Source organism: Myotis daubentonii, chromosome 18 (assembly GCF_963259705.1).
Source record: "Myotis daubentonii chromosome 18, mMyoDau2.1, whole genome shotgun sequence".
Classification (NCBI taxonomy): domain Eukaryota; kingdom Metazoa; phylum Chordata; class Mammalia; order Chiroptera; family Vespertilionidae; genus Myotis; species Myotis daubentonii.
The window spans coordinates 7,489,314-7,517,311 of NC_081857.1; the positions used below are offsets into that span (position 1 = coordinate 7,489,314).

The 27,998-nt window shown below is 55.1% G+C and overlaps 1 protein-coding gene across 3 annotated transcripts; it reads left to right on the forward strand.

The window, feature by feature from the left end:
* The first annotated feature begins 27 nt into the window (after window positions 1-27).
* VANGL2 (VANGL planar cell polarity protein 2) lies at window positions 28-27,998 on the forward strand. 3 transcript variants are annotated; one of them, XM_059675326.1, is made up of 9 exons: window positions 28-330; window positions 9,930-10,016; window positions 15,360-15,621; window positions 15,757-15,877; window positions 17,697-18,304; window positions 19,223-19,359; window positions 19,863-19,998; window positions 23,371-23,602; window positions 24,431-27,998. In XM_059675326.1, exons 3-9 carry the CDS (start codon window positions 15,551-15,553, stop codon window positions 24,689-24,691), a joined length of 1,566 nt encoding a protein of 521 aa, XP_059531309.1. In that variant the 5' UTR covers window positions 28-330; window positions 9,930-10,016; window positions 15,360-15,550; the 3' UTR covers window positions 24,692-27,998. The 3 variants fall into 3 exon arrangements, with proteins under 3 accessions (XP_059531309.1, XP_059531307.1, XP_059531308.1); XM_059675324.1 differs by lacking the exon at window positions 9,930-10,016; XM_059675325.1 differs by lacking the exon at window positions 9,930-10,016 and having other exon boundaries at window positions 15,363-15,621.

A 27,998-nucleotide genomic window follows, 5' to 3' on the forward strand; every position in this document is an offset into this window, starting at 1 on the left:
CCCCTCCGCCCCACGCCGCGTCCCCTCCCCCGCCGCCGCCGGCTCCGGGTCTGAGTCCCGATTCCTGATCCCCGATTCCTAGATACCAGGGTCCGCCATGGGTGCCTGAGCGCCCCCATTGCCCCCGGCCCCCTGCCCCGGGGCCTTGAGGGGGCAGAGGCAGCGGTCTGGGACGAAGAGGGGGTGCCCGGGCTGCGGAGCCCCCTCCAACCCCCGCGTCCACCCGTCGGGCTGGGAGTGCGGAGTTCGGAGCGACCCGGGGCGCTGCGGATACAAAGGCGCCGGGCGGCGGGGCGCCCGCCGAGGCCACTGGGCAGGTCGCAGCGGCGGGTGAGCCGGGGCGCGGGGCGCGGGCAAAGTTTGCAAAAAAAGAAAGAAAGAAAGAAAGCAACAGAACAGGAGGACGATCATGCCAGGGGCCAGGGGGTGCCCGGCCCCCGAGCGAGCGGGGCGGCGAATGGGGGAAGGGGAGCGTGGGTCAGTCCCCTTCCGGTTCGATCCCCCGCTGCACCGCCGAGTCACCCCCCCAACTTTGGGAGGGGAAGGGGCGTGTGGGAGGGGGCGGAGCCGGGCCTGGAGAGCCGGGGACTTTCCTGGGCCCGGGGTCCGGGCGGGGGCCTGCATGATCTCGGGGGAGCCTGTTAGAGCCAGAGACCCGGAGTGCGAGGATGGGGTCTGTGGTTGTCGGAAGCGAGGCGCTTCGGGTGCATTCTCAGCCCTGGAGTGTGGGGAGGGGCCGAGGAGGGGGCTCAGGGTGTGAAGTGGTGTCTGGGGGGCCTGCCCTGGAGAGTGGAGGGTGTGTGTGTGTGTGTGTGTGTGTGTGTGTGTGTGTGTGTGTGTGTGTCTGTGCCGCCCGAGGATGGGGCCAGCGGGCTGAGACCCGGGCCCTGGGCATGCGCTGCCTCCTTCTCCCCACTCCCCTTTACCCATTTGGGGGGCGGGGGGGCTCAGCACTGGTGAGTTTGAAAGGACTGGTGGGGGACCAGTGTGCACTCGCCTTTGTTTCTGTGCCTGCAGGTGGGCCCCTGGGTTTGGAGGTGGAGGTGTTTTTCTGTGCCTGAGTGTGTGTGTGCACCCAGGGAGCGGCCGGCCCTGGATCTGCTGTGTGTTTGGATATGGATTTATGGGTACACTCTGGGGAAGGGCTGTGTGTCTGTGGGAACGGGGGGCGGTGGGGGGGTTCATGGGAAAGAGGTGCATAGGTATGGAGGAAGGTGGGTGTGTAAGAGCAGAATGGGGCATATCCAAATGGGCGTGTGTGCACCTGTGTCCTGGGAAGCGATGTGACTGAATCTGTGCTCATGTGCGTAAGGTTTGTGTGTGGATAAGTACCAGTGTGTGTGTGTGTGTGTGTGTCTGTGTGTGTGTGTGTGTGTGTGCCCGCCATAGGTGGTGCGTGTTTCTGGGTGTTGGGGGTACCACCTCTTGCCTCTGCAGGCAGACTTTCCTGGCAGAAAACCCAAAGGGAGGCCTCTCTGGAGGCTTCTGAGGCTTCTTGGGTGTCCCTGACTGGGTTCGGGGGCACTGCCTTAAGCCGCTGAGACGCATGGGTGAGAGTGAGTGGGCCATCTTATGAGGGGTCTGTTTTGGGAAGTGGGTTTTTCTAGCAAAGGATGTGTGTTGTGAGGAATAGGGAAAGGGGGTTCTAGTTATAGTCCTGGAGGAATCAGGGAAAAGAATAAGAAGGACCCCCGACCCCTCATCATAGGTTGGGTTCTAGTGCTTGGAGAGGTTACATGCTTGGCTTTCCAGCTCCAGTTCACCCCCCTGCCCCCCAGGCCACTGTTCTCGTGGAAAGCTTTCTTGGGGTTTCTGCCTCCGAGCCCACTAACTGCCCTGCTTCCAGCATCCGACAGTTCCTCAGGAGTCTTGGGGTTTGGAATGGATGCGACCGGGTGCCAAGCAACTGGGGTTTCCCTCATGGGGCTGAGAAGGTGGCGTGGGAGCTCTGGGGAGGCCAGGGGTGGGTGGTCTTCAGGAGTTTTTGAAAATGTGTGTGTGCTTTGTCAAATGGTTTCCCGTTTCACTGGCAAGAAGCATGATTGGACGGGGCTGTGGTCTGGGGCCAGGTCTGAGAGCGAGGAATGGGGGCTGAGCTTGCAAGAGGGGAGATGCCGGAGTTGGGGAAGGGGCAGGTACCCACACCCCATCACGTGACAGCACCGTGGGAAGTCCTATTGCCCGGGAAGTGGCTGTATTGCCTCCCAGAGAAGCAGCAGCCACCTGCTTTGCCTCCTCTCTCGTCTTTTCTGGAGTGAGGGGAGGGGGTGGCCTTTTCCTTCTTGTGGGTGCGCTCCTTGTTTGCCCCTTTCCCTCTCTCGGCCATTTTCCTCTTGCTGGCAGAGGTCAGGTCAAGGCACCCAGTTTTAGGAGCTGAGACTGTGATTGGCCAGTAGGGTCTCTGGGAAATTGGACTGGAATGTTAGAGGCCCTAATGGGCACAGGCCATTGGGACGTTTCCTCCGTAGTCCTCAGGCTCCCCACCTTTCCTAAGACTCTGGGATAAGAGCAGTGGGAGTTAGAGTATGTTGGGGCTGGGTATAGAGGCAGATAGGAAAAGACTGGATTTTAAAAAAACGCATTATTCCCTCCAATCTGGCCCCCGTCTGATGGGCAGGGCTCCTGCGGCCAGCGTGCGCCCGCAGCCAGCACAGTGTGCTTGGACTTTGGCACCTTGCTTGCTGCGTGCACTCTCTCTGCGTGCATGTGTACTGGGGGGGCCCTTGTCCAAGGAGACAAAAGGAAGTGCCATCTCTCAAGCACGTCCAGACTGGACCCAGTGGCCACATGCCCCCCCCCCCCCTTGTCTTGCTCCTTCTGTTTCCTCTAACTTTTCAGAGGCAGGCCTCTCCGCAGTGCCCACTGTCCGCTCCTTATGTTCCCTGGAAGTCTGAGGAAGGGCCCCCTTCCCTGGGTCTTGAGCGAGAAAGACTTTTGTCTGCTTCTCTGATTTCCACGCGGTCCTTCCAGTTAGAAGGGAGGTGAACTTCCTTGGCTAACAGAAGCTTTGGAGGGAAGAGTTCTGGGGTTCTCCTCATTTCCTCTGAGTTTTAGGGATTCCAGTTGTCTCCTTAGCTCCTCCTTCAACAGCTCCCCACACTCCGAGGCCAAAGGGAAGAGTCTAACATGGTTGGAATTAGCACTAAGTAGTGATGCGATGTTGGGGCACAGGCCATTGGGAACCCCAGCCCTCAGCCTCTAAGGTGTCTTAGGACACCATCCTCCCACCCCAGATAGGGCCTTTCTCAAGGAATCCCAGGTCCCCAAGGCCTCCTTCCCTGGGTTTCAGCTGCTTTTAAATCCCGTTTTGTCACTTCCTAGTTTTGTGGCCTTAGAGCAGCGGTTCTCAACCTGTGAGTTGCGACCCTTTGGGGGTCGAATGACCCTTTCACAGGGGTCGCCTAAATACATCCTGCAGATCAGATATTTAGATTACGATTCATAACAGTAGCAACATTACAGTTATGAAGTAGCAACAAAAATAATTTTATGGTTGGGGGACACCACAACATGAGGAGCTGTATTAAAGGGTCGCGGCATTAGGAAGGTTGAGAACCACTGCCTTAGAGAAAAGGAGAGAACTTTTGGAAGCCTCACCTGTATCATGGAATTAAAATAGGTCCTGCCTCTTAGGTTTATGAGTATGAAGTGAAGTCGTAGGTGGAGAGCCCATCACACGGTGCCCGGCACAGGGGGTGCGCTCGGTAGTCGATGGAAGCAGCTGTGGTTCTGGTTCTGGTTCTGGTTGAAGATGCGATGAAGGGAGGGCTGGGCTGGGAGGACAGCGAGGCTTTGCTTCTGCTCTTCTTCTGGCAGACCATGCGGGGCACTTCCTCTTGGCCAGGCATTGTGTGGAGCACTGGGATGGAGGGGCGCATGAGACGGGTTTTCACGGGGAGACATGCATAAGCGTGTTGATCGCTTGGCCCCGTGAGTGCTGTGTGGAGGTATGTTCTGGAGGCCGCCATAGAGCAGGCGTGCTTGCTGTGGGAAGGTACGTGGAGATGTGCCTTGAGCTGGCTGGTTTTTTACTTGAGGTGAACTTCACATAACGTAAAATTAACCATTTAAAGGCGGACAGTGGCATTTAGTAGACTCTCAGGGCTGTGCAACTCTGGCCTCTATCTGAATCCTTTCCACCGCCCAACAGGAACCAGTGCCCATTAAGCAGTTCCTTCCTTCCCACCCCCAATCTGCATTCTGTCTGCGGATTTACCTATCCTGGATGTCTCATATAGATGGAATTATCCAATGTGTCTGGCTTCCCATACGTCATGTGATCTTTTCAAGGCTCATCCACGTTGTAGCAGGTGTCAGATTGCACTCCTTTACATGGCTGAATCATATTCCAGGGTATGGATTGGCCTTGGCTGGACTTAAATGACGGCGCTGCAAGGAGAGGCTGAGCCAGGTCAGGGGTGTTGGTGAACCACACACAACTTGGTATTATCGGGTCCTGAAGTATGTGGTGGGGACTTGGCCTCAGTTTCCCTGCCTGTAAAACCAAGTCCTAGGTGGTTGGTCGGATGAAGGAAATGGGAAGAGGAAAGACTGGGATATTACTGCCTCTTCTCAGAGTCTGGGTGGGGAAGGGACTTTTATATGTGTGTGTGTGTGTGTGTGTGTGTGTGTGTTTCTATTGATTTCAGAGAGGAAGAGAGAGAGAAACATCAATGATGAGAATCACCCATCGGCTGCCTCTTGCATATCCTCTACTGGGGATTGAGCCCGCAACCCAGGTCACGTGCCCTGACTGGGGATTGAACTGTGACCTGGTTCATGGGTCAGTGCTCAACCACTGAGCCACACTGGCCGGCAGGGATGGGACTTTTTTAACTCACTCTTTCCTCTTCTCTGGCCAGCTCCCTCCTGTATGCATCTACCTTCATCCCCGTGGATTCCCATCTTCCTGTTCTACTCAGTGTCAACTTCCCTTCTCTCTGAATTGAGCTGGCATTTCTCCTCTTACCCACTCCAGGTGGGTAATCGTGCTACTGGGGGGCAGGTGTGAGGGGCCTGGGAGGAAATCCCACCCACACCTGCTTCCTAGCAGCACTCCCTTCTGAAGGTCTGACTTGGTGACCTGACTTGGGTAGCCTTCTGTCATGTCACCTTTTTGAGACCTGGAGAGAAATGAGGCAGCTCAGGGAGGATCTTTCCATTCCTTCCCTCCACCCTGCATAGTGCCTAGTAGGAGGCAGAGGCCTGCATGGGGGTGGGGGGTGGAGGGGTGGGGTTGGAAATGAGGTACTGCTGTGCTTGTCCAGTGCCCCTGGCAAGGTTGGTAATTACAGATGTGACATCTGGGGAGGGTTTGGGAGAAGCGGGGTTGGATTCAGCAGAGCTGAGTATATCCTGGTAATCAGGGAGGGGCAGTGAGAGGGGAGAGTGGGAAGAAGCTGGGGGCTGGGGTGGGGCAGGAAGCTTGGGGCCCCTTTCCTGGGCCACTCCATACACAGCTGGGCTTGGTGCCTGTAGGAGAGTGGGAGGCGATTGAAGCACAGGCCCTGCGTCACTGTAAGTGAAGGAGGGAGGGGAGGGGAGAGGCTGGGGATCCAGGACCCCTGAGGAAAGAGGCAGAGAGAGGAAGAGGGTTTGGCTGCTCTCCTAGGCAGTGCCTGGCTGTGGTCTCAGAGAGGGGCTGTCATTTGGGGCCAACACTAGCCAAAGGTGATTCCTTGAATTCTGGGTGGGGATTTACTTCTTTTTAAAAAAAATATATTTTATTGATTTTTTTACAGTGAGGAAGGGAGACGGATAGGAAGTTAGAAACATCGATGAGAGAGAAACATTGCTCAGCTGCCTCCTGCACACCCTCTACCTGGGATGTGCCTGCAACCAAGGTACATGCCCTTGACTGGAATCGAACCTGGGACCTTTTAGTCCGCAGGCTGACGCTCCATCCACTGAGCCAAACCAGTTAGGGTGGGATTTACTTCTTGCAATGAGGCTGGGGATTGGCCTTTTGCCCTCTTGAAGGATAAAGAGGAAGGAAATAACATTTTATTGAACCTCGGTTATGTGCCTGATGCTGTGATATTCTGTATACATTATTTCCTTGAGAGCTCTTCTTAACCTTCCCAAGTAAGCACTATTATCCCCACTTTACAGATAAGGAAACTGAAGTTTGGAGACGATGAGCCACTCATTGGGATGACATAGCTCCTAAGAGGCTGTGTCAGGCCTGTCTCACTTCATTGCTCTTCTGTTCCCAACGTGCTCTTTCCCTCTTCCCTTACTCTCATTCCAATTAGGTCTGATTTTGCTCATTATTGCCTTTAATCTTGAACTTGAATGATTCCCCTGTCTTCTGAAAAGCACACTGGAGTCCAGTTACCAGCCTGAGGAGTAGAGAAGCTGCCCCGGAGGTGGTCATGGAGGCGGGATGACCGAGGTCTCCTGGTGGAACAAGAGGAACACCTAGTTGTCACAGCCTGGGGCATGGCTGCCACCCTGGGCAGAACGTCTCCTGGGCCTCTTCCTCTCTGCTGGGCCTCTTCACCTATGGGTGCTCCAGCCACCATAGCCCGGGGCCTTGTTTGTAATTGGCAGGGGCCTGGCCCTCATGCCTGCAGAGTTTTCCAGCAACCTCCTACCAGTATCCTTTACAGAGAGCTGCTCTCCAGCGAAAGCGAGGCTCTAAAGCAGTGGTTCTCAACCTTCCTAAGGCCGCGACCCCTTAATATAGTTCCTCATGTTGTGGTGACCCCTGATTTCATTGTTACAAATTGAACATAATTAAAGCATAGTGGTTAATCACAAAAACAATATGTAATTATATATGTGTTTTCCGATGGTCTTAGGCAACCCCTGTGAAAGGGTCGTTCAACCCCCAAAGGGGTGGCGACCCACAGGTTGAGAACCGCTGGTCTAAAGGATACTGGTAGGAAGTTGCAGGAAAACTCTGCAGGCAATAAGGGCCAGGCCCCTAATCAGAAGAGCGATGATGTATTTGTGCATGACTCTGGGGAGGGCTCTGGCTTTTTAGGGTAAGTGGGAGTTAGGAGGGAACAGGTGCTGAGCTTGAGGTGTGAATGCGGTAACTTCAAAAAAACAACCACGTGTGAACAGGGACACTTGTTTGTTTCTGAATCACCTGCTTTATCCGTAGAATGGAGGTGGCACATAGAAGGGGTGGGGGACGTTGGACTCCAGGAAGAGTGGAAACCTCAGGCGATGGGCTTGTCAGGGTGAGGGAGGTTGCTGGGTGCGTGGCCTTTCAGCTGGCTTGATTTTCCTAGATAAGAGCTGGCGAAGTGTCAGGAGAAGGTTTTCAGAATGGCGAAGCTCAGGCGTGCCACTGGCACCCGTCACACTGTGTCGCCCACCCTCAGGCCACCCTCCTGCTTTCGCCGTACAAACCAGCCCTCACTGCCAGCAACCCCACATTGCAGCTGTCTCCATCGGATGCAGGCCTAGGGTTGGCCGGCTCCCCCTCACCTACTGCGAGGCGGGGGCTCTTGGGGTCAGGGTCGGGGCCTACTGACGAGTGAGGGAGGGAGGGAGGCGTTGTTGTTTGCCCTGAGGTGGGCGTGGTGTGCACAGGAGGTTGGCCTGTGGGCCCTTACAGCTGGCTCACCTGCCGTTGTCCACCTTCTCTCGTCCCTGCAGACAATTCCGAGCTCCCTGTTTCTTTTTCTTGGCTCTTCCATAGCTTACCTGGTGGGCAGGTAGGGGCCAGTCCTTTGCCCCAGCCAAGGGGGGAAGCATCTTGGAGCCTGGTGGGTGGGAATTGTGAGACCTGCCCATTGGCGAAAATTAAACAGAGCATCCAGGCATCTAGAAGCCCTGGTTCCCTTCTCACCAGCTTAGCCTCCACCTGGGACAGGTGCCAAAGGGATTACTCACCTTTGCTACTGCACACTCTTCCCCTGCCCACCTTCCGTGCCAGCCTGACTGGGAATGGGTCTAGGGGAGGCTAGGGAATGGAGGGCTCCGGGGTGTGTGTGTGTGTGTGTGTGTGTGTGTCTACGACCTTGTGTGTGCTTGTGTGTGGTGTTCTGTGGGGGCAGAAACTTTCTGATAGCTGGGGTGGGGGTAGGGGTGCCAGAGAAAGCAGAGCAGGTCTCTACAGAACCTGCCTGGCCAGGGCAGGTGGAGCTGGGCGGGGCAGGCAGGAGCCCTTCCAGGTTTCAGGGGGGAATGTGCCTGTGGGTGTAAGCGTGTGTCTGTGTTTAAGTGTGTCTGTGGATTTGGAGGGTACCCAGCCTTAGATGGAGGGAGATTAAGGACGGAGCTGGAGAGGGCGTGGCCCTGGCTTCCCTGACTCCTTTTCAGTTAGAACGCAAGCTCAGGTATCCTGGCCCGGAGCCCAGCCTGCGGGCCCTCCCCGGCTCCTTGCCCCGGGGTCTGGTCGGGGGCAGCTCTAGAAACAGAGGCGCCTGGTGGCCCCAGCACAGCCTCTCCCTTGCTGCTCAGCCCTGTGAAGAGGAGGTTCTGCCCCTTGCCTGGGGCTGTCAGGATGGTGAGCTCATGTCTGGGGCTGCCCTGGGAGAGCGCCCGCCCGGTGAGCAGGGCTGGAGTGGGGCACGTGGTGCCAGCTCCTGGGCTCCCTGGTCCAGCTCTTTCCTCCCCCTCAGCCCACTGAGATCCAGCTGTTCTCTCCGGCCTCCGGGGCAGCACTGTCCCCGGGGACACTGGGCCCTTTTTCAGGGGGCAGGACTGAGGAGTCAGGGCTGGTCCTGGCCCCCTCTGTGCCTTTGTCCTTTTTGTGGCCCGAGACCCCGCACGGGCCTCTTGGAATGGTGGCTTGTCCACGGCCTGAGGCTGGATGGGAAGGAAGGAAGGAACATCTGGAGTGGTGAATTGTAGGGGCAGAGAACACCCCTTGGAGGGGAAGGGCTCTTTGGTCTCGGTGGTCTCGGCTTGGGCCTGTCTCCTCTCTGTCCCTTTGTGTGGTGAGAAGAGGGGTTAGGGCAGGAGTCCGTGTCTTCTCCTCTGTCCTGGCCCTGCAGTCTTGGCCGTTCTAGAAGCAGAAGGAGGCTCGTGAAGGGACCAGGACTTGCTCTGAGAAGAGCACACCTCAGTCACAGCGTGTGAGGTCCTTTTAAACAGTGGGGGCCAGAAGCGGGCTGCTCACACGTCATGGCCACGGGCTCCCTACCTTCTTTCTCTGGTTCCCCCTTTTCTCTGTAGAACTCACGTTGTACCTCGAAGGCCTCTTCCAGCTTAGTGCGGGCGCCTGCTGCACCGGTCAGTCCTGGGTCTCCGCCTGAGGGAGGGGTTTGAGGGGGAGCCGGCAATGACATGGCTACAGTCAGAGGTTTGGGTACCGCTCTGTCCTCCATGGAGCCCTGTTAGGGTCCCCCACATTGGACACCTCCCGCTCCCCACTGGTGTCTACAGGGCGGCCTGGATTGAGCTCACCGATGAGAATCGGAGAAGGGATGACGCTTCGGGAGACGCATGGCAAAGAGGAAAAACAAGGGGTCTGAGGAGGGACCGGTGGGACTTTGAGTCTCTGCTCTGCCTCACTCTGGCCTCGGGTGCTTTCTCTCTGATCAGACATCCAGCTCCGGGGCCACTGGGCTGGGAGGTGGGGCTCCTGGTGGCACCCAGGAGGGCGGGCAGCCAGCACTTGGGGTGGAACTCACGTGGGTATCCTTGCAAGTTGGGGCTGTGGTGGGGGAAGACTAGGGGGCGCCCCCATGCCCACACCACTCGAGGGTTGCAGTGGGGAAGGGCGTGCGGGGCACATGCGAAGACCCAGGCTCTTGTGTGGGAATGAGGGCTTTCCCACAGGGGTCCCTAGACTCCCCTGCAGGTGGCACAGAGGAGGTGGTCACGGCCATCCTGCGTCCAGGCAGGACCACCCTTCCCGGGTCCCGGACTGAGAGGAAGGCCTCGGTTGAAAGCGGTCCTGGCAGAGACCTGCCCTTTGAGAGGAACACTTTTGGCTTCTTGTCCTCCCCTTCCTCTGCCCCCTCCAGTAGTCCGTTCTGAAACCAGCCCACGCACCTCCGCTGACTGCAGCCCCATCCTTGGCGAAGTTGAGGAGCAATCAGCACCTCTTTCAGGTGCATGTTTGTGCCCTGTCCCCTCCCCTCTCCTCCCCACCTCTCCTTCTCTGGCTCCCACAGCACCTTCCTCAGCCCCATCTCCGGCTCTGCCCGGCCTCCTTTCCCCATCCCAGGTCTGGAGGAGCTGGGACTGGGCAGTAGGGTGGCCCTGGACTAGAGCAGCCAAAGGAGGTGGTACCACAGCTGCCTGCCCCTGGCCATCGGTCCTCAGCCTGTGCCCCATATGGGGATGCCAACATCTGTGTCCAAGCCCTCTTCCCCCTGAGCTGCTCCTCCGAGTGGGGCCGTGGGGAAGGGTCTAGTCTTGGTCTGCATTTCGGCCAATACCAACCTCCCCCTCTCCCCTCCCCCTAAGGCCTTGCTTCTGCCTGTTGCCAGGTTCTGAGTGTATTTTTTTCCAGAGGCCTCCAATTGTTTCCTAAAGAAACCTGATCCCAGAGCTCAGACAAAAGCTGGGGCCGCCAGAGAAGAAACCCCATTCTCTCCCCCTTTGTCCCAAACACCCCCACCTCCATAACCTCCCTGATTTGGATACTGGGTATGGGTTCCTGGACCGGCTGCCATCACCTAGGCAACAGGGGGCTTTGGTTGCCATGGTGACCCATGTGGGAGAAGCTGGGCAGCTGGGACAAAAGCCCCCACACCCTCCCTAACATTCCCCCCAATCCCCCTGAGATGATACTGAGACACATTCCATTAATTTGATTTCTGAAAGGCCTTTGGAGGGGAGAAGGGTCTCCTTTTTGTGACAGGCTCGCTCTCCCTCCCTCCCTCCTCCGTGGTCTCCTTTTAACCCCAGATAATCCATGGTTGGTTTGAGCAGAGGACAGAGTTGAGGATGTTTGTGTGTCTTGGGGGTGGGGACAAGGTGGAAAGCCATGGGACACATTCCATTTTACAGCCCGCCACTCCCCTTCCCCCACCGGAGGCCCGCCCTGCCCCACACCAAGTCCGCTTCCCTTCATTTCCACTTGTTGATCTCATCCCAGGATCCCTCCCCCGCTCTCTTTCCTGGGAACGCTGCCCGCTCTGGAGACCCTCCAAACCCCTGATTCCTGAGGCTGATTATACCAGGGAAACTTCTGCCCTTCTGCTGCTCACCCACCGCCCCTCTCCCAGCCTCTCCCGTGCTGGGATGACTTGAGGGGACTTGAGGGGACAGAAATTGTCCTCTGAAATTTGGTTCATTTTTTGGCCCTTCTGACCGGCAAGGGAGGGTGGAGCGTGCTTTGGCCGGGGTGGGAGAAGCAGGCCAGGGGAGCAGGTTTTACGCTGGGTCTTTAATAAGTAGCTGGGAGAACGGTGGGGCTCTAGGCTGAGCAGTTCAGAACAAAGGGCTGGGAGGGAACTGGCACTCTGGTCGGGTTTGAAATTTATCTGTAGGGGAAACACAATGGCATTAGCCTCCCTCCTGGGTGTGTTTGAAGTGGTGGCTTTGGTCACAGGGGTGTATGAGTGTGTGTTTGTGTGTGTGAGAGACTTTATTTAGGCAGACTAACACCGGGATTTCTTTATACCGCCTATTTTCCAAGTCTCAGAGGAAGTGTCTGGGGATTGGAGTATGAGAGATCCTGGAGCCAGAGCATATTAATTGCTTACTTAATTACTAGCTGAGTAGTTTATAAAAGCACTTCTTTCACCCCCAGGATCCTCACAGCCACACCATCAAGTATGCATTATTATTTTCCCTGTCTGACGAGCCTACCAGACTACAAAGCACAGAGAAGCAGCCTGCCCGTGGTCACAGCTAGGTTTTGAATGCAGATCCTTGAGTGCAAATTCCAGACTTTTTTTTGCCAGTGCCTGTGGCCGATGTGAGTGTTTGCATGTGGATGAGGAGAGGGAGAGTCTGGGTTCTGGTGGCTCTGCACCTCAATGACAGCCCTTTCCCCCTTAATGTCTCCACCCACGTTGGTCTGTACCCCACTTTCTCTCTTTGAACCTCCTGGTGAAATTCATTTTTTAGGAGGAGGACAAGAAAGAATAGGCTGAGCCCGTGTGGCTCAGTTGGTTGGGCGTTGTCCTGTGCACCCAAAGGTTGCGGATTCGATTCCAGGTCAAAGGCACATGCCCGAGTTGTGGGCTCGATCCCCAGTAGGGGGCGTGCAGGAGGCAGCCCATCAATGTTTTGCTGTTTCTCTCTCACATCAATGTTTATCGCTCTCTCCCTCTCTTTTCCTCTCTCTCTAAAAATCAATACAAATATATATTTTTTTAAAAAAGAATAGGCTTAACCATAGCAAGAGAGAGGCAACGGAGACATCTAAACTACAGGGTGGGGCAAACGTAGGTTTACAGTTGTTCATATGGAAAATAATACAATAATAATAAACAATAATACAAGGATAAACTTGAATAAACTGTTTTGCATACTCACAACTGTAAACCTATTTTTGCTCCACTCTGCATATTGAGGACTAAACCAGTAGAGTGGGTTCTCGGGAGGCAGGTGGAAGAGCCCAAGATGGGAACTGTACACAGAGCGATGAGCAAGGGCCCTGCTTGTTTGTGGTAAAGGTGTTCAGAAAGGTCGGGTTGGGTGAAGGTCTGCCATCTCTGTCTCCCAGGTGTGTCTCTGTCACACACTTGCCTTGACACGGGGACGTGACAGACATCAGGAGGCCATGGGGTGCCTCCAGATAATCCGGTTCATGGGCAGCATTGATTTCATCTTCCTGCACTCACTGCCCTTTCCCTGGGAGTCAGGGGCATATTCGTTTACTAGGTGGGTGTCAGTTACGTGCTCTGTGCCCACGGGAGGGTGGTGGGTACTGTGATAGTCGCTGTTTGCATGTTGGCGATGGTGTCGTTTCATTGGGGAAAAGGTAACAATTCAATGAAGCAAACTCGTTTTCGTCCTGAACAGAGTCAACCTCTCGGCAGCACTTGAGGGGGCCGATGGACTCCCACCTCGGCTGCTGGAAGCCCACTCCTCTGGCCTCACCTCCTCAGCCCTTTGCCTGCTCCCTTTCCTCTGGACACATTTACGTATTGGGGTTCTCAGGGACCTCTTATGTAATCCCCTAGGCAGTGGTCGGCAAACTGCGGCTTGCGAGCCACATGCGGCTCTTTGGCCCCTTGAGGTAGCTCTTCCACAAAATACTGACTTCTGTGCATGGGCCACGAAGTTTCAATCGCACTGTACGTGCGCACCCACACGTGGTATTTTGTGGAAGAGCCACACTCAAGGGGCCAAAGAGCCGCATGTGGCTCACGAGCTGCAGTTTGCTGACCACTGCCTAGGTCAGTGATGGCGAACCTATGACACGCGTGTCAGAGGTGACACGCGAACTCATTTTTTTGGTTGATTTTTCTTTGTTAAATGGCATTTAAATATATAAAATAAATATCAAAAATATAAGTCTTTGTTTTATTATGGTTGCAAATATCAAAAAATTTCTATATGTGACACGGCACCAGAGTTAAATTAGGGTTTTTCAAAATGCTGACACGCCGAGCTCAAAAGGTTCGCCATCACTGGCCTAGGTGATCCCATTCATGCCCATGATCTTGAAGCCCCAGCTTCTGAGTCCAGCTCCTCTGACACCAGCTGCCTCCTCCCCTGCCTCTCAGGCCATGACCTCGGCACGTTTCTCCTTTCCCTCTTTCAGTTCATGTCTGATAGCTGAAATCCTGTGCAGCCTTCCCATTGTTTTAAATAGCCCACGAGCCCGTCACTGGGCCCACGGACCCTGTGATAACCTGGCCCCCGGCTGCCTCTTCAGCTCCCATTTCCACTGCCCTGTCCCCTCCTCAGCTCCGCTGGTCTTTCAGCTTCTCAAAATACAGCCAGCTCCTCACTGCTGGCCTTCCCACACCTGATTCTCTGCTCCGTGGCTCCCCTTCCACTCTGCCTGGTTAACGCCTGCTCTCCTTCGGGCGTAGGTGTCATTTTCTCAGGAAGACTTTCCAGAGCCACCCAGCTTAAAGTAGCCCCTCTCCCCAGCGTTGTCTCTCATAGGTTCCTGGTCTCCTCCTTCCATCCTGGTCTCCTCCTTCCATCCTGGTCTCCTCCTTCCATCCTGGTCTTCTCCTTCCATCCTGGTCTCCTCCTTCCATCAGTCTACAGTTAGTCACTTGTACTCACCTGTCTTCTTGCTCAATGTACACCTGCCCCACCAGACTGTAAACTCAGAGCCTGTTTTGCCACTGCATACCCACTGTACATAGTTCTTTTTTTTTTTTTAATATATTTTATTGATTTTTTACAGAGAGGAAGGGAGAGAGAGATAGAGAGTTAGAAACATCGATCAGCTGCCTCCTGCACATCTCCTACTGGGGATGTGCCTGCAACCAAGGTACATGCCCTTGACCGGAATCGAACCTGGGACCTTTCAGTCCGCAGGCCGACGCTCTATCCACTGAGCCAAACCGGTTTCGGCTGTACATAGTTCTTAGTAGGTGCCTGAGGAAGAGTTGATGACTCAGTGAGTGAAGATCAGGCATAGGCACCCAGAGCATGATGGTGATTGGTGCGGTCGGGGTCAGAGGGGACGATAGGACATTGGTGCTAGAGTAGGTTGGGGGGGGGGCCTCCTGAGAAGGGCTGGGGGCAGCTCTGAAGAATGAGCAGGATTTGGGTGAGAGTTGGGGAAAGGTGGGAAGGAGAGGTCATTGTCCTCTGCAAAATTAGAATGTGAACGTGTAGGTGAAAGATGCTGCCCCTTAGCCCACACATAGATAAACTCACCATCTTGCTCATTTCAGAATGTTTGGCCTTTGGGTTCCCTGAACCCTCACTCCTTGCCATCCCTCACCCCGCCTGGTACTAGCACATACGTGCACAAACACACAGACACTCAGCCTCCGGGGGAGCAGCCAAGCTGACCTGGACCATAGCTATAGGTGTGTTTGATGTAGATGCTGGGGAGATGGTGTCAAGAGAATCGTCAGAGACAGCCCCCTGTGGGCAGACTCAGACCCTGTGAGATCGGGACGTTACTGCAGATGAAGAAGAGGCCTGGGATAGTTCCTGGACAGAAGCCAGTTGCTTCCTGATCTCTGAGTTGGTCTCCGTTGGTCCAGCCTGTTGGCCTGGCCGGCACCACCCTCTCTGAGCCTCAGTTTCCCTGGCTGAGAATAGGAAAGCATTGCCCTGGGTCTCCCCGCCAGGGTTGGGTCACTCTGGGTGGCCTTTGCCAGTATCTTCCTCCACCCTGAGCCCTTGGCAGATGCCGGGCAGGAGAACTGGGCGCCTGGATAGAGCAGGGACCTGGATGTTCGAGTCTCAGGCAGTGGCCAGGCTCATAGCTCGCGGCTGCCATTCGGGTGGTCTTGCTTCGTGCTGACACCCCCCCCCCCAGGACCTCCTACCCCTAACTAGCTGCTTTCTCTCCCCAGGAGCCGTCGCTTGATTTTCTCTGAGACAAGCCCACCCGTCCAGCAAGATAGAGTCCCTCAGGGTGACGGTTGATTTCCTGAAGGTGCCCTTCGGCTTGAAGAAGCCAGTGCTGAAGGAGGTGGCTGTGGGGCCCCCCCAAAGGCCCCCGCCTGTGGCCCTGGAGCGCTACAAGGCGCGGCGTTCCGACGCCATGGACACCGAGTCCCAGTACTCGGGCTACTCCTACAAGTCGGGCCACTCCCGCAGCTCCCGAAAGCACAGGTGACCCAGGTGGCAGAGGGAGGTGGGAGGCCCCGGCGGTGGGTATGTGCGGGGGTGGTGGGGTGCGGGTGGTTGTGAGGAGACCCAGGTCCTCCCCTGACCTTTCTGTGCCTGTTCCCCTGGCCCCGGCTGCAGGGACCGCCGGGACCGACACCGCTCTAAGAGCCGAGATGGGAGCCGCGGGGATAAGTCGGTGACGATCCAGGCTCCAGGGGAGCCCCTGCTGGACAATGAGTCCACTCGCGGGGATGAGCGGGTGAGCGCCAGGGGGGAGGGGCAGGTCGGGTGTTTCTGGACTGACCCTGGCGAAGCGGAGGCCCCCAGGGGGGAGGGGGTGGGGGGCTGGAAGGCCGGCCCAGCTCTGGAAAGGGTGTGTGTCTGTCCCAGGGTCAGACCCTGTTTCAGTGGAATTGAGGGAATCTCAGTAGAAATCCCTTTGGAAGCAGCAGTCTCCTTCTTCCTCATCTTCAGAGAGGTGGGGGTGACCTGGGCTGTGTAGGGGATTCCCTGGTTCCTCTGGCCAATGCTGGTCAGTCAGGCTCCTGGTAATCTAGCATAGGAGGGCGGGGGCTGCATGGGGCCTGGGGTGTGGGCAGCCCTGAGTTTTCTTTGAAGCCTTCAGGCGAGGCCACGCTGGCACCCTCTGGTGTCGGCCTGCAGAACAGCATCGCCTGGGTGTTGGGTAAATGAGATGCGGGAGGAGTGGAGGGGGAAGGAAGGGAGGAGAGGTGAGGCTGGGGTGTGGAGCGGGGCTGGGAAGAGCATCCAGGACACGGATCCTCCTGCTTTCACCTGGTGGCCCGCTGTGCTCACCTGCTAGGGAGGTCAGTAGGCAGAACACAGAGCGAGAACAGGGCAAAGCTAGGATGCGAGATGACTAGGTTGCCCGTGTCTCATTCCTCCTCTTCCTTCTTGAGAGCATCTTGTGGGGCAGGAGATTCCCAGCCCTTTTTTTTTTTTCTCACAAGAACTTGTTGTGACTGACATTGGGAATTCCTGGGTCTTGGGGACGGATCAATACCAGATGCAAATGCTTTTTCTCCCCCTTCCACAATCCTGTCTTCTCCCCGAGACTTGGCCACTGAGTTATTGAAGTGACCCTGAGATGTGATAGGCTCACCTGCTGTCGGGAGGCGTTCCCAAGCCTTGGTCCTTGGGAAGCGCGGGCGATGTGTCTGGGTGAGGAGTGGACCCTGGCTCTTGAGCTGAAAGTGGCCAGTGCATCCACTTTCTCCTTTCAGGTCGTTCTCCTCTCTTGTCCGTGGGAGAGGAGCCACCTCAGTCTCTTAATCACGGACTCTGCCAGGCAGGCCCCGGGGCTCAGGCGTGTAACCTAAATCCCGGGTGTAGGATGTGACTCCATAGCCCAGGCTGTCCAGGAGTGGAGAGATGGCCACTGCCCACTTGTCGTCTTGGGCTCCTCTGTGAGACGGCATGTAGCCTCTTCAGAGAAACAGCTTGAGTGGACCCCACTCAGAAAGGCATCTGGGGGCCCCGGCCTGCCCACCCTCTTGCCTCCAGCAAGAGGCAGCCCTGTGCTGTGGGCATGGAGCTGGCCCAGCAGAGCTGGCTGGGCAGACCACAGAGCCCGGGCGGTCCTAGTCTGACCAGGTCCCCACACCTGCACTAATCATCCACCTCCCCCTCTCCTCCCCCCAGTGTCCCCTTTTCTTCACCACACTGCTTTTCTCACTCACCCTCTTAGTCAGAGCCTCCAGTGGCTCTCGGTGCCCGGAGGAGAGGCGTTTCTTGCTTCGCCTGGCATCGCAGGTCCCCTGTCTGCTTTGTCTGATGAGTGTGACCTCAGGTCCCAGTCACTGTCGAGTAGCTCCCTTGGCATCTCTCTTGTGCCCTCTGCTCTGAGGGTCATCTGTGCATGTGCAGTTCTGCTGCCCTGCTGACCGGTGTGAAGACCCCCAAGGCCCAGGCCCCAGGTGTCCTCTTGCAGAGGCCCGTGTGGACGCAGTGCGCTCGGTCCTCGGATGGCTGCATACTGGCTGATTACCCTCCCTTCTTCCTCCCTCTCCTCCCCCACGCTCCCCTCCGTCTTTCTCCCCTCGCCCCCTTTGCTGTAGGATGACAACTGGGGGGAAACGACCACCGTAGTCACAGGTACTTCAGAGCACAGCATCTCCCACGATGACCTCACGCGGATCGCCAAGGACATGGAGGACAGTGTCCCACTGGACTGCTCCCGTCACCTGGGCGTGGCCGCTGGCACCACGCTGGCGCTGCTCTCCTTCCTCACCCCGCTGGCCTTCCTGCTGCTGCCCCCGCTGCTGTGGCGGGAGGAGCTGGAGCCCTGCGGGACCGCCTGCGAGGGCCTCTTCATCTCCGTGGCCTTCAAGCTGCTCATCCTGCTGCTGGGCAGCTGGGCGCTGTTCTTCCGCCGCCCCAAGGCCTCGCTGCCCCGCGTCTTCGTGCTGCGTGCCCTGCTCATGGTGCTCGTCTTCCTGCTCGTCGTCTCCTACTGGCTCTTCTACGGGGTGCGCATCCTGGACGCCCGGGAGCGCAGCTACCAGGGCGTGGTGCAGTTCGCCGTGTCGCTGGTGGACGCCCTGCTCTTCGTGCACTACCTGGCGGTGGTCCTGCTGGAGCTGCGCCAACTGCAGCCTCAGTTCACACTCAAGGTCGTGCGCTCCACGGACGGGGCCAGCCGCTTCTACAACGTGGGCCATCTCAGGTATGAGCGCCTGGGAGCCGGCAGCTGGGCCTGGGGTGGAGGCTGGGGCACCGTGGGCCAGGGTAGTGCGACGATGAGGCTGGAGATGCTGGGCTGGGAGGGCCGTGTGGGAAGCAGTTCAGTACTTTGCACCTAGGATGTTTTTGACAGTGTTTGCGGCTTGATGCGCAGGGTCCTGGGACAAGATGGGGCAAATGGATGAACGGACAAGTAGAGATCTCAGAGAGGGGTGGGCCAAAGAGGCGAAAGCTGTGGCACGAACAGGCTTTTGGGAGTCGCTTTACTATTTCTTTCTTGGAGGCGCAGCCTCTTGTGATCACAGGGTGAGTGGTCACTGAGATGCGCTGGCCAGAGGAGGGACCCTCAGAGCAAAAGATAATGAGGGAAGCTCTTCAGCCCGCCCCGCCCATACTGTGGGCAGGACGCTCCCAGACCCTGCAGAGTATCAGTAGCACTTCCTGATCCTATAGGGCAATGGTCGGCAAACTGCGGCTCGCGAGCCACATGCGGCTCTTTGGCCCCTTGAGTGTGGCCACGAAGTTTCAATCGCACTGTACGTGCACGCCCGCACGTGGTATGTTGTGGAAGAGCCACACTCAAGGGGCCGCAGTTTGCCGACCACTGCTATCGGGAATCTTGGGGGGAATCCTGAAAGGGATGAGTGACCCTTGGCTGGGGACCCAGGCCCACTGCCCTTTCTCCCCTGGGCTTCAGTACGGCAGGGAAGGACTAGAGGCCCAGCCCTGGGGAAGGCGTGGGAACCGGGTAAGTAGACCGCAGGCCCTGAGCCAGGCTTCTTGGAAGCAGCTTGTCCCTGTCCTGTGTCCTTTCCTGCCCTACCAACCTGCCCTGATGTCTCCCCTCCCCTGCGCCCCTTGTCTGCCCCTTCTCCCTTCCCCTCCTGTGTCTCCCCCACAGCATCCAACGCGTGGCAGTGTGGATCCTGGAGAAGTATTACCATGACTTTCCCGTCTACAACCCTGCCCTTCTCAACCTGCCCAAGTCCGTCCTGGCCAAGAAAGTGTCTGGCTTCAAGGTGTATTCCCTCGGAGAGGGTGAGCGGCCCTGCTCCTCAGCCCTCCTGGTCTCTTCCCCAGCAGGACTCCAAGCTACCTCCGCCCTGTTCCTCTCGCCCCCTCCTTCCCTTGCTTTCTCCTTTCCTCGGCCCTTGTCCAGACGCTTCTGTTCTGTCCTTTGCCTTGACTCCAGGTGGCTGGTCTTAGCTGCTGATCCTACTTGCTGTCCCTTTATGCCATGGTGTATCCCCCAGTCTGGCTCCTCCGCGTCTGCTCATCTGCCCTGGTCCTAAGCCCTCGGCTCTCTGAGCTCCAGAACCTCCTGCACTGGCCAGGAACTTGTGCAGAGCTTCTGCCGCCAGTGCCACCTGGTTTCCAGTGGGTCTCTCCCAGAAGTGGCCACCAGGGTTGGGAACAGGAAGTAGTGTTGGGGTGGTCACAGCTGCCTCAGATGAGTCAGATTGCTGTCTCCAGACTTCTTGCAGCGAGAAGCAAGGCCATGCTCCAGGTGACCATCTCCTTTCTGTCCTGCTCCTGTGCAGAAAACAGCACCAACAATTCCACGGGCCAGTCCCGGGCTGTGATTGCTGCGGCGGCCCGGAGGCGGGACAACAGCCACAATGAGTACTACTACGAGGAGGCAGAGCACGAGCGGAGGGTGCGCAAGCGGAGGGCCAGGTAGGTGCCTGGGGGGCAGTAGGTGTGGATGGGCTCCGGAGAGGAGGACCGTCCGGGTTCTGTAACTATTGGAAATAGACAGGTGAGCAGTGATAAGGGTGAGGGTGGATATTCATGTCCTGTTGCTGCCAAAGCAAATCACTATGAAGGCAGCTCTGTAAAACAACGGACATCTGTTCCCTCACAGCCCCTGTGTCAGGTGGGGTTCATTGGACCTCCATTCAGGTCTCACAGGCTGAAATTTGAGCCTGGGTCGTCTTCCAGGCTCACTGGTTGCTGGCTGAACCTCGTCACCTGGCCTTGTAGGCAGTTCACAGCATGCAGTTTGCTTTCTCCTTGAGGGGCCCTCTAGCCTGAAAAACTGCTTTCAAAGGGCTCACACGAAAAGATCAGGTCCACCAGAACAACCCCGTGTTTTATTTATTTATTTATTTTCAGATGAGAGGTAAATCTCTTTTTAAATTTATTTTATTACTGAGAGTATTACCCATCTCTCACCCTTCCCAGGCCTTCACCTGCTTATTGTCTGTGTCCATGGGCGATGACTAATTTGTACTTCTAAATCCCTTCACCTTTTTCACTCATCCCCCCAACCGTCGCCCACTTGGCAACCCTCAGAATGTTCTCTGTATCTGTGAGGCTGTTTCTGTTCTGCTTGTTAATTTATTTATTTTTTTAATTTTATTTTTATTGATTTCAAAGAGGAAAGGAGAGGGAGAGAGAGAAACATCAATGATGAGAGAGAATCATTGATTGGCTGCTTCCTGCACGCCCCCTACTGGGGATCGAGCCCGCAACCTGGACATTTGACCTGACGGGGAATCAAACTGAGACCTCCTGGTTCATGGGTCAGTGCTCAGTTTCTGAGCCATGCTGGCTGGGCTCCCTCCTGATATTAAACCACCACATGTGAGTGTGGCACCAGCCGGTTCCTTGATTCTACCCTGAGTCTCTGTCCCTTCTACCAGTCTTGATGTGCTTCTTTAATTCCCTAGTTGTAGGATTTCCATTCAGCTAGATTTCAGGTGGTTCTGAGTGATGGTTGTTCTGTATTTTAGTGGTAATTTTGATGTGGCAGTGAGTACTGTGTTTATCTATGTTTCCATATTGACCGATCACCGGTCCAATCTCATATTATTATTTAAAAAAATATTTTCTATTGATTTTTTTTTAGAAAGAGAGGAAGGAGAGGGATAGATAGAGAGATAAAAACATGGATGAGAGAGAAACATCATTGATTGGCTGCCTCTTGCATGCCCCATTGGAGGATCAAGCCCATAACCGACATGTGCCCTGACTGGGAATAGAACTGATGACCTCTTGGTTGATGGGTTGACACTCAACCACTGAACCACACCTGCTGGACCCAATGCTGTATTTTAAAGTCAGCTGATTTGGTACTTTAATTTATCCTCAAAATGTGCCGATGTTATTGAATCATCGGCAGTGGGAACCTGGCAGAGGTGGATGGAGGCATCTTTGAATTCCACCGACCACAGTGGGCCAGGGACCCAATGAAAGGATGTGAACCTCCCCTGCGACAGCAGGGACTGAGGCTGATGAGATCTCCTGCCAGCAGATCTTGAAAGCTTGCTCAGCAGATGGTACATTTTTACCTGCGAAAATGAGGGTTTCCTGCCAAATCTTGGTAAATTCATAAAGGCTGTCCTCACTGCTTCCTTTTTCCCATTCACATTATTATGTGAATTTAAGTCACACCTGAAGAATCTTTCTTTCTTTCTTTTAAACATTTTTATTGATTTCAGAGAAGAAGAGAGAGGGAGAGATAGAAACATCAATGATGAGAGAGAATCATTGATTGACTGCCTCCTGCACATCCCCTACTGAGGATCGAGCCTGCAACCCAGGCATGTGCCCTTGATCGGAATCAAACCCGGGACTTTTCAGTCCGCAGGCCGACGCTCTATCCACTGAGCAAAACCAGTCAGGTCTGAAGAGTCTTTCTTGCTGCCAGCTGCTGTCAGGTCTCACCTGCGTCTGTCGGGATTCCTATCGGGAGGACAGGGGTCTCAGATCCCTCCTCCCACACGGATCTCCAGGTCTCACGGGAGGAAGGTAGCGCTTAGCCTGTCCTCTCACAAGCCTGGTGTCCTCTGCACTGGATCAAAGATTATCAACCCCGTTTCTGCAGCATTCCAGTGTGTTTCCTGTTGTAGAAGTCACTTCATGGAAGGAAACCAGAGATGTGCCCTGCTCCCTTACCTTCTGCCTTGCCTAAGGTCTTTGGATCTTCTCCACGGCCACCACCATTCTTGGCCTATAGGGACCCTTTCCTGCCCCATTACCCGGGGTGTAAGCTGAGGAAAACTCTCCCCTTGGTTCACCTGAGACAAAAGGATCATTTCTAAAGGAACTTTCCTGAGACAATTAGGAGAAGCAAAAGAATAAACAGAGGGACTGTCGATGTACACAGATAACCTGTCGGTGTGCACAGGTTTCCTTAGCCCAAATCCCATTCTAAGCTATTTGAAGGGCTTCCGATTATTGGTGTTGGTGTGTGTCTCTCTGCTTTTAATGTCAATTGGCTTATTTTTCCTGTCCCCCTTTAACACTGTGTGTCTGAGATTCACTGATGTTGCCTACAATATGCAACGTGTGCCATCCTATCTTTGCAGAGTAGTTCATTGAATCCACACAACATCCTAACCAATATTTGGATTATAGGCACCTTCCTAATTTTTTTTCATTTTGTTGGATAAGTAATATCTTATTAACATTTTAAATATCTCTAATTACTAGCAAGTGATTAATTCATAGACTTTTTTTAGCCTTTTAGGCCTCTTGTGAATTGTTTGTTCATCTCCTTTGCCCGTTTTTCTGTAGTGTTTTGCCTTTTTCTACTAGATTTGTAGCAAATTCTTTGCATTCCCCCCATTCTCTGCCCCAAGAGGTTTTCATTAATGTTGTCCATGCTGTTGTGATTGAATAGAAATCTGTCATTTTGATGTAGTTGTATCTATTCATACCACCCCCCCCCCCCCCAGTGTGATTTGAGCATCTTATTTAAGAAGGCTTTTCTTAGCATTTGCTGCAATGCTGGTCTTTCCCATAGCACAGTTCTTGGTTGGCTCTCTGGGTTTGACATTCAAATGCTTTCTTTGAGTTCCTGGGCTGCGCTCACTGAGCTCTACGGCTGTTTCCTGTCCCCAGGGGGGAAAATCCCTCCCCCTCCCCCAACAGCATATGCTTATGCAAATACACATAGTCCCCAAAGCCCAGCCCTAGGCCGCAAATGGGTTCCCATTGCTTCCTCAAGAGCACAAAGGCCTGAGCTTGTTCTGGATACTGAGGGTGGGAGCTGGGGGGAAGATGAGAGGTGGGTGTCTGCTCCAGACCCCTCCTGTCCCCCAGGCTTGTGGTGGCGGTGGAGGAGGCCTTCACTCACATCAAGCGGCTGCAGGAAGAGGAGCAGAAGAACCCCAGGGAGGTGATGGACCCCCGGGAGGCGGCCCAGGCCATCTTCGCATCCATGGCCCGAGCCATGCAGAAGTACCTCCGGACCACCAAGCAGCAGCCTTACCACACCATGGAGAGCATCCTGCAGCACCTGGAGTTCTGCATCACCCACGACATGACGCCCAAGGTGCCTGCTCCGCCCACCCAGCATCCTCTGCTTCCTCTATGCTGGCCCTGTTTCCCCAGCTCCCTTCCCCCTGTTCTCTCACTTCTTTCTTTACTTTCCATCTTTCTCTCCTTCCCCTCCCCTCCCCTCCCCTCCCCTCCCCTCCCCACCTTCTCATAGTCTCTTCTCTCATTTCCTCCCCATCCACCCATCTCTGCATGGGGTGAAGTTCTTAGTGGTGAGGAGAAGGGAGAGCTTTGGGACCATTTGGGGAAAGGCTGAGACCCGTTTCTCATCTCTAGAAAAGCTCTGAGATTTCCAGATCTAAAACCCCACGTTCACCCCTTCACTTCCACCAGGTGTCTTTTTTTGTTCTCTTTGAACCATTTTGAGCCATTACCCACCCCTCCGCTCTTTAGTCTCGCTTCCCCGGAGCCATCCTTGGTGCATGGGTGACTAAAGATGTTGCACTTTAACCAGGATGCCTCTAGCTTTCTGCTGGTGCCGACCTGCTCGTCACTAACCATGCCAGCTGGGTGGAGAGGAATGCGGGGAGGCTTGCCCGGATCATCCCATGGTATAAGGGGGAAGAGCAGAGGATGGTGTTAGGAGAGCTGAGTTCCAGTCCCGACCCTGCTGAGCCACATCACCTCTGTGGGCTCCCACTTCCTCGTTTATAAAGCAAGGGTCTGACACAGACAATTTCAGCCTTCCTCCCGCTAGGGCATTCTGCGATCAAATGCCCAGTGAGCTGGGGCCTGCTGGCTGTCCTTGGAAGCCGAGCCCCAGGGTATGCAGGGTGGCGGGTGGGTGGGAGAGCTTCCGACACGCTCCTTCTCCCCTCCTCAGGCCTTCCTGGAGCGGTACCTGGCAGCCGGACCGACCATCCAGTACCACAAGGAACGCTGGCTGGCCAAGCAGTGGACACTGGTGAGCGAGGAGCCGGTGACCAACGGCCTTAAGGATGGCATTGTTTTCCTCTTAAAGCGCCAGGACTTCAGCCTGGTGGTCAGCACCAAGAAGGTTCCATTCTTCAAACTCTCCGAGGAATTTGTGGACCCCAAGTCGCACAAGTTTGTCATGAGGCTGCAGTCTGAGACCTCGGTGTGACTGTGTAACAGCAGTGGGAGTGGGAGATGGGCTCCTGGGGCGCTGGGAAGGGCTGGGCACTCAGGTCCAGCCCCTTTCCTGCAGCCCTCGCCCTCTCGTGATTTTTTTTTTTTTTTTACTTGAATTAACTTGCCCCTCTCCTGTCTCCTCCCCTCTTCCTCATTCACCCAGGTGAATCTAGAGAGACCATCCTGCTGTCATCAGTACCTGGGAAGTTCCCTCTTCTCTGCCCCCCTCACTCTTGTATCTGTCCAGGCCCTGCAGGAATCAGTGCCTCCCTCCCTCCCTCTCCTCTCCCCGGATGACTGTCTTTTCTGAAAGTGCACAGGGCTCTCCTGAGCCCCCACTCTCGAACCCAGGTTCTCGTGGCTGTTCTTTCCAGTGGCTCCTGACAAGCTGCCTCTGGGGGACACAGACATGACTGCAGAGAACCACGGTGCCAAACTCCTCCAGGGCAGCAGTTTCCTGAGACCTCCAGATGGCAGGTGATTCGCCCCTCCTGCTGCTCCCTCACCTGCAACAGGTCCTGAGTTCCTGGGGCAAGGGCATGCCTGTGTCCTCCCACGCCGCCCCCAAGTTAGGGGTCCCCTGCCAGAGTGATTTCCCTCCAGCTGTTAGAGCCTCCCGCATCCAGCCATACGTATGCAGAGCAAGGGAAGATGCCTTCTTCACCCTGAAATCTCCACCGTCTGTTTCTGACGTGTATGGTCACACGTGACCACGGGCAAACCGAGACAGAAGCCATCTGTGACCTCCTTTCCTGGGTCCCCGCTTTTTATGGCTCTTTCCTGGGTAGCCCCTGAGGGAAGGGCAGGAGAGATCCCTGCCCCCCACTCCACTGTGAACATCTCAGTGGGCCAGGTTCCCCTTCCCAGCACAGGGTGACATGTAGACTCCTGCACAGAATTCATCACCTGTGGGCCCCAACCCCACCCGGTGGTCCTAGGCAAACATTTTTCTTTCTTTCACCAGCCACCTCCAGTTTCGATGTCCCTCCCTTCAGCTCCAGAGACCTGTTGTCTCATCTCTTTCTTGGGGGGAGCCTGCAGCTCCTCCTTGTCCCCTGCCTTAAGTCCACCTCTTTGTCTCAGGGGTCTCTTTTCCTTGGCTGGCCAGGGTCCCCTCCTCTTCTCCCTCTGCCTGGTTCTCTGGGCTCTGGTCTCCCTCTGTATTGGGGTGAAGGACCAGGATTGCTGCCTTTTGTGGGTATGTAGCCCCTTACCCCATTTAGCGCTCATAGTCTTTGCACCCAATCTGAATTCTTGAGAATTTCCATCTCATTTTGAGCAAAATGTGCTGGCCCTCTAACACATAGATTCAGTGTAAATCTGAGCCTTTAACTCATGTAGTTTTAGCCAGGGGGTGGGATGGGGGGAGGGTAGAACTGGGATGCATCCAGATACCTCCAGCCAGGACTCACGTGGCAGACCTTTAAGGTGGCTGGGCTGGAATGTGCCTCTGGGTCTGTCCCCTAAATAAATCACAGTGTCCCCTACAGGCCCGTCTTTCCCCGGAAAACTCACTGGCTGTTGCCTTGCAGAGAGCAGCTTGGGGTCAGATCCCCAGGGATGCCTCAGCAGGGAGGCTCCCTCTCTGGCAGTCCTGGGCTTGGTGGAGCCTAGCGGTTGGCGTTTCTCCTGCTGTCCTTTCTGGAAAAGCACATCTGCCCCCCTCCCTCACCTCCCTCACCCACCACTTACTAAGCAAGGGCTCTTCAGCCAGGGCTCACCTTAGGCGGGCCCAGAAGTCTGCCTCCAGCTGGGCTGTGGGTTTGTGGATAGACCTGAGCGAAGGACACCCTCTCCTGGGGGTATGGGGAAGGTGTCTTTCCTTCCAAGACCTGGTGTTGGAGGAGCCCCTCTGGGTCACATTTCTAAATACCTCGCTATCCTGGAAAATGGGGCCTGGATGGTGATTGCGGTCATTGCCGCTGTGGGCAGGAGTGGGACGTGGTTTGAGGATTGAGGTGGAGAGGGAACCTATTGGGGGTCTTAGTTGCTGCCCTGGGTTAGGGGCAGGGAGTGTTTATTTTAAGAACCTGCCATGTGTTGAATCACTGTGATTTCTTCATTCCTTTCTCCTAAAGCAAAAAGAAAATTCCCCCCAGCTCTCCGTATGAGCACTAAGGGCCGTGACTGAGAATGATAGCGTTTTGGTCCTTTGCGTCACAACTGTGGTATCTTTATCTTCTTTGATTATTATTATTATTTTTTAAAATGTCAGGATGAATTGTCAAGTGTGTGGCTGTGTGTCCTTTCTTCTCCTCGGTGGGAGGTTGTCTTCATGCTGTGAATTGCTGTGGGGCGTGCAGCTAAGTCCCTCTGAGCAGTGTCCTTCACGTCTCCTGCCCCATCACTCATTCTTCCCTGTGGGGGTGTGCCCGCCTCTGCCCCCACCCCCAGGGGATGCAGTGGCTGGGTCTTTCCAGCGCCCTTTCTTTCTGTGACTTCATGGCATCCTGGTGCAGCCCCTTCACACCTACTAGGCGCTCCTTTTCATCACTCTGGAACACATACCCTCTTCCGTCCCTCCATATCAGGACACTGTGCCTCAGTCCTTCACCTACCTCGCCACTCTGTGGCTGTCCCCATTGGTCCCTTTCTCTAAACTGCTCTTCGTGATCTGTTTATTTCCCTTTAATCTCTCATGTTTCTTCCCCCCCCCCCCCCCATTTCAGCCCTTCATTTCCTGCTCCCCCTCCCTCCCCCCTAAATTCCTTTCACAAACCCTGCATTGTGCTTGTCATCAAGCATCAGAGATGTTGGGTCCCTGACCTTCTCATCTCAAACATGCATTTCCCAGAGTCTGTGCTTCTTCTCTGTTGGGCCCCGATGAGTTCCCTGACCCTCCGATGAGTTCCCTGACCCTCCGTGGTGTCTGTCGCTCTGTCTTGTCATTCCTCGGCTCTCCCCACGGGCAGCATCTGCTGATGGACTTGGTCCTGGTGTGTGATTGTTGTGACTTGTTCTGTGCGCGAAGGAAGGGGGCTTTTTGAGTCCCTTCCAAGTGAGATTGTAAATGTAGAATTTTCTACTGTTGGATCTAGATTTTTTTTCTTTTTTCCTTTTTTTTGTGGGGGGAGGGTGGGAGGGTTATGGAACTGAGACCTTGTGCATGCATGTAGAAAATTGTAAAATGTAAATTTTTTTTAATATATAAAATGCTTGTTTTTACAGTTTGCAGTGAATCTAAACATTATGGCAGTTTTAGGGATTTTTTTTTCTTAACATAGGAACTAAAACTGTACAAACTTTTTTTAAAAATATAAAATAAAGACATTTGACTTTTGTGGGGGCATTTTGTTGTC

Bases quoted from the DNA above. Each gene is read 5' to 3' on its own strand.
- VANGL2 (XM_059675326.1), top strand. From the start codon at position 15,551: ATGGACACCGAGTCCCAGTACTCGGGCTACTCCTACAAGTCGGGCCAC. The intron at 15,878-17,696 runs GTGAGCGCCAGG...CCTTTGCTGTAG, and splicing joins CCACTCGCGGGGATGAGCGG to GATGACAACTGGGGGGAAAC. The intron at 19,360-19,862 runs GTGAGCGGCCCT...GCTCCTGTGCAG, and splicing joins GGTGTATTCCCTCGGAGAGG to AAAACAGCACCAACAATTCC.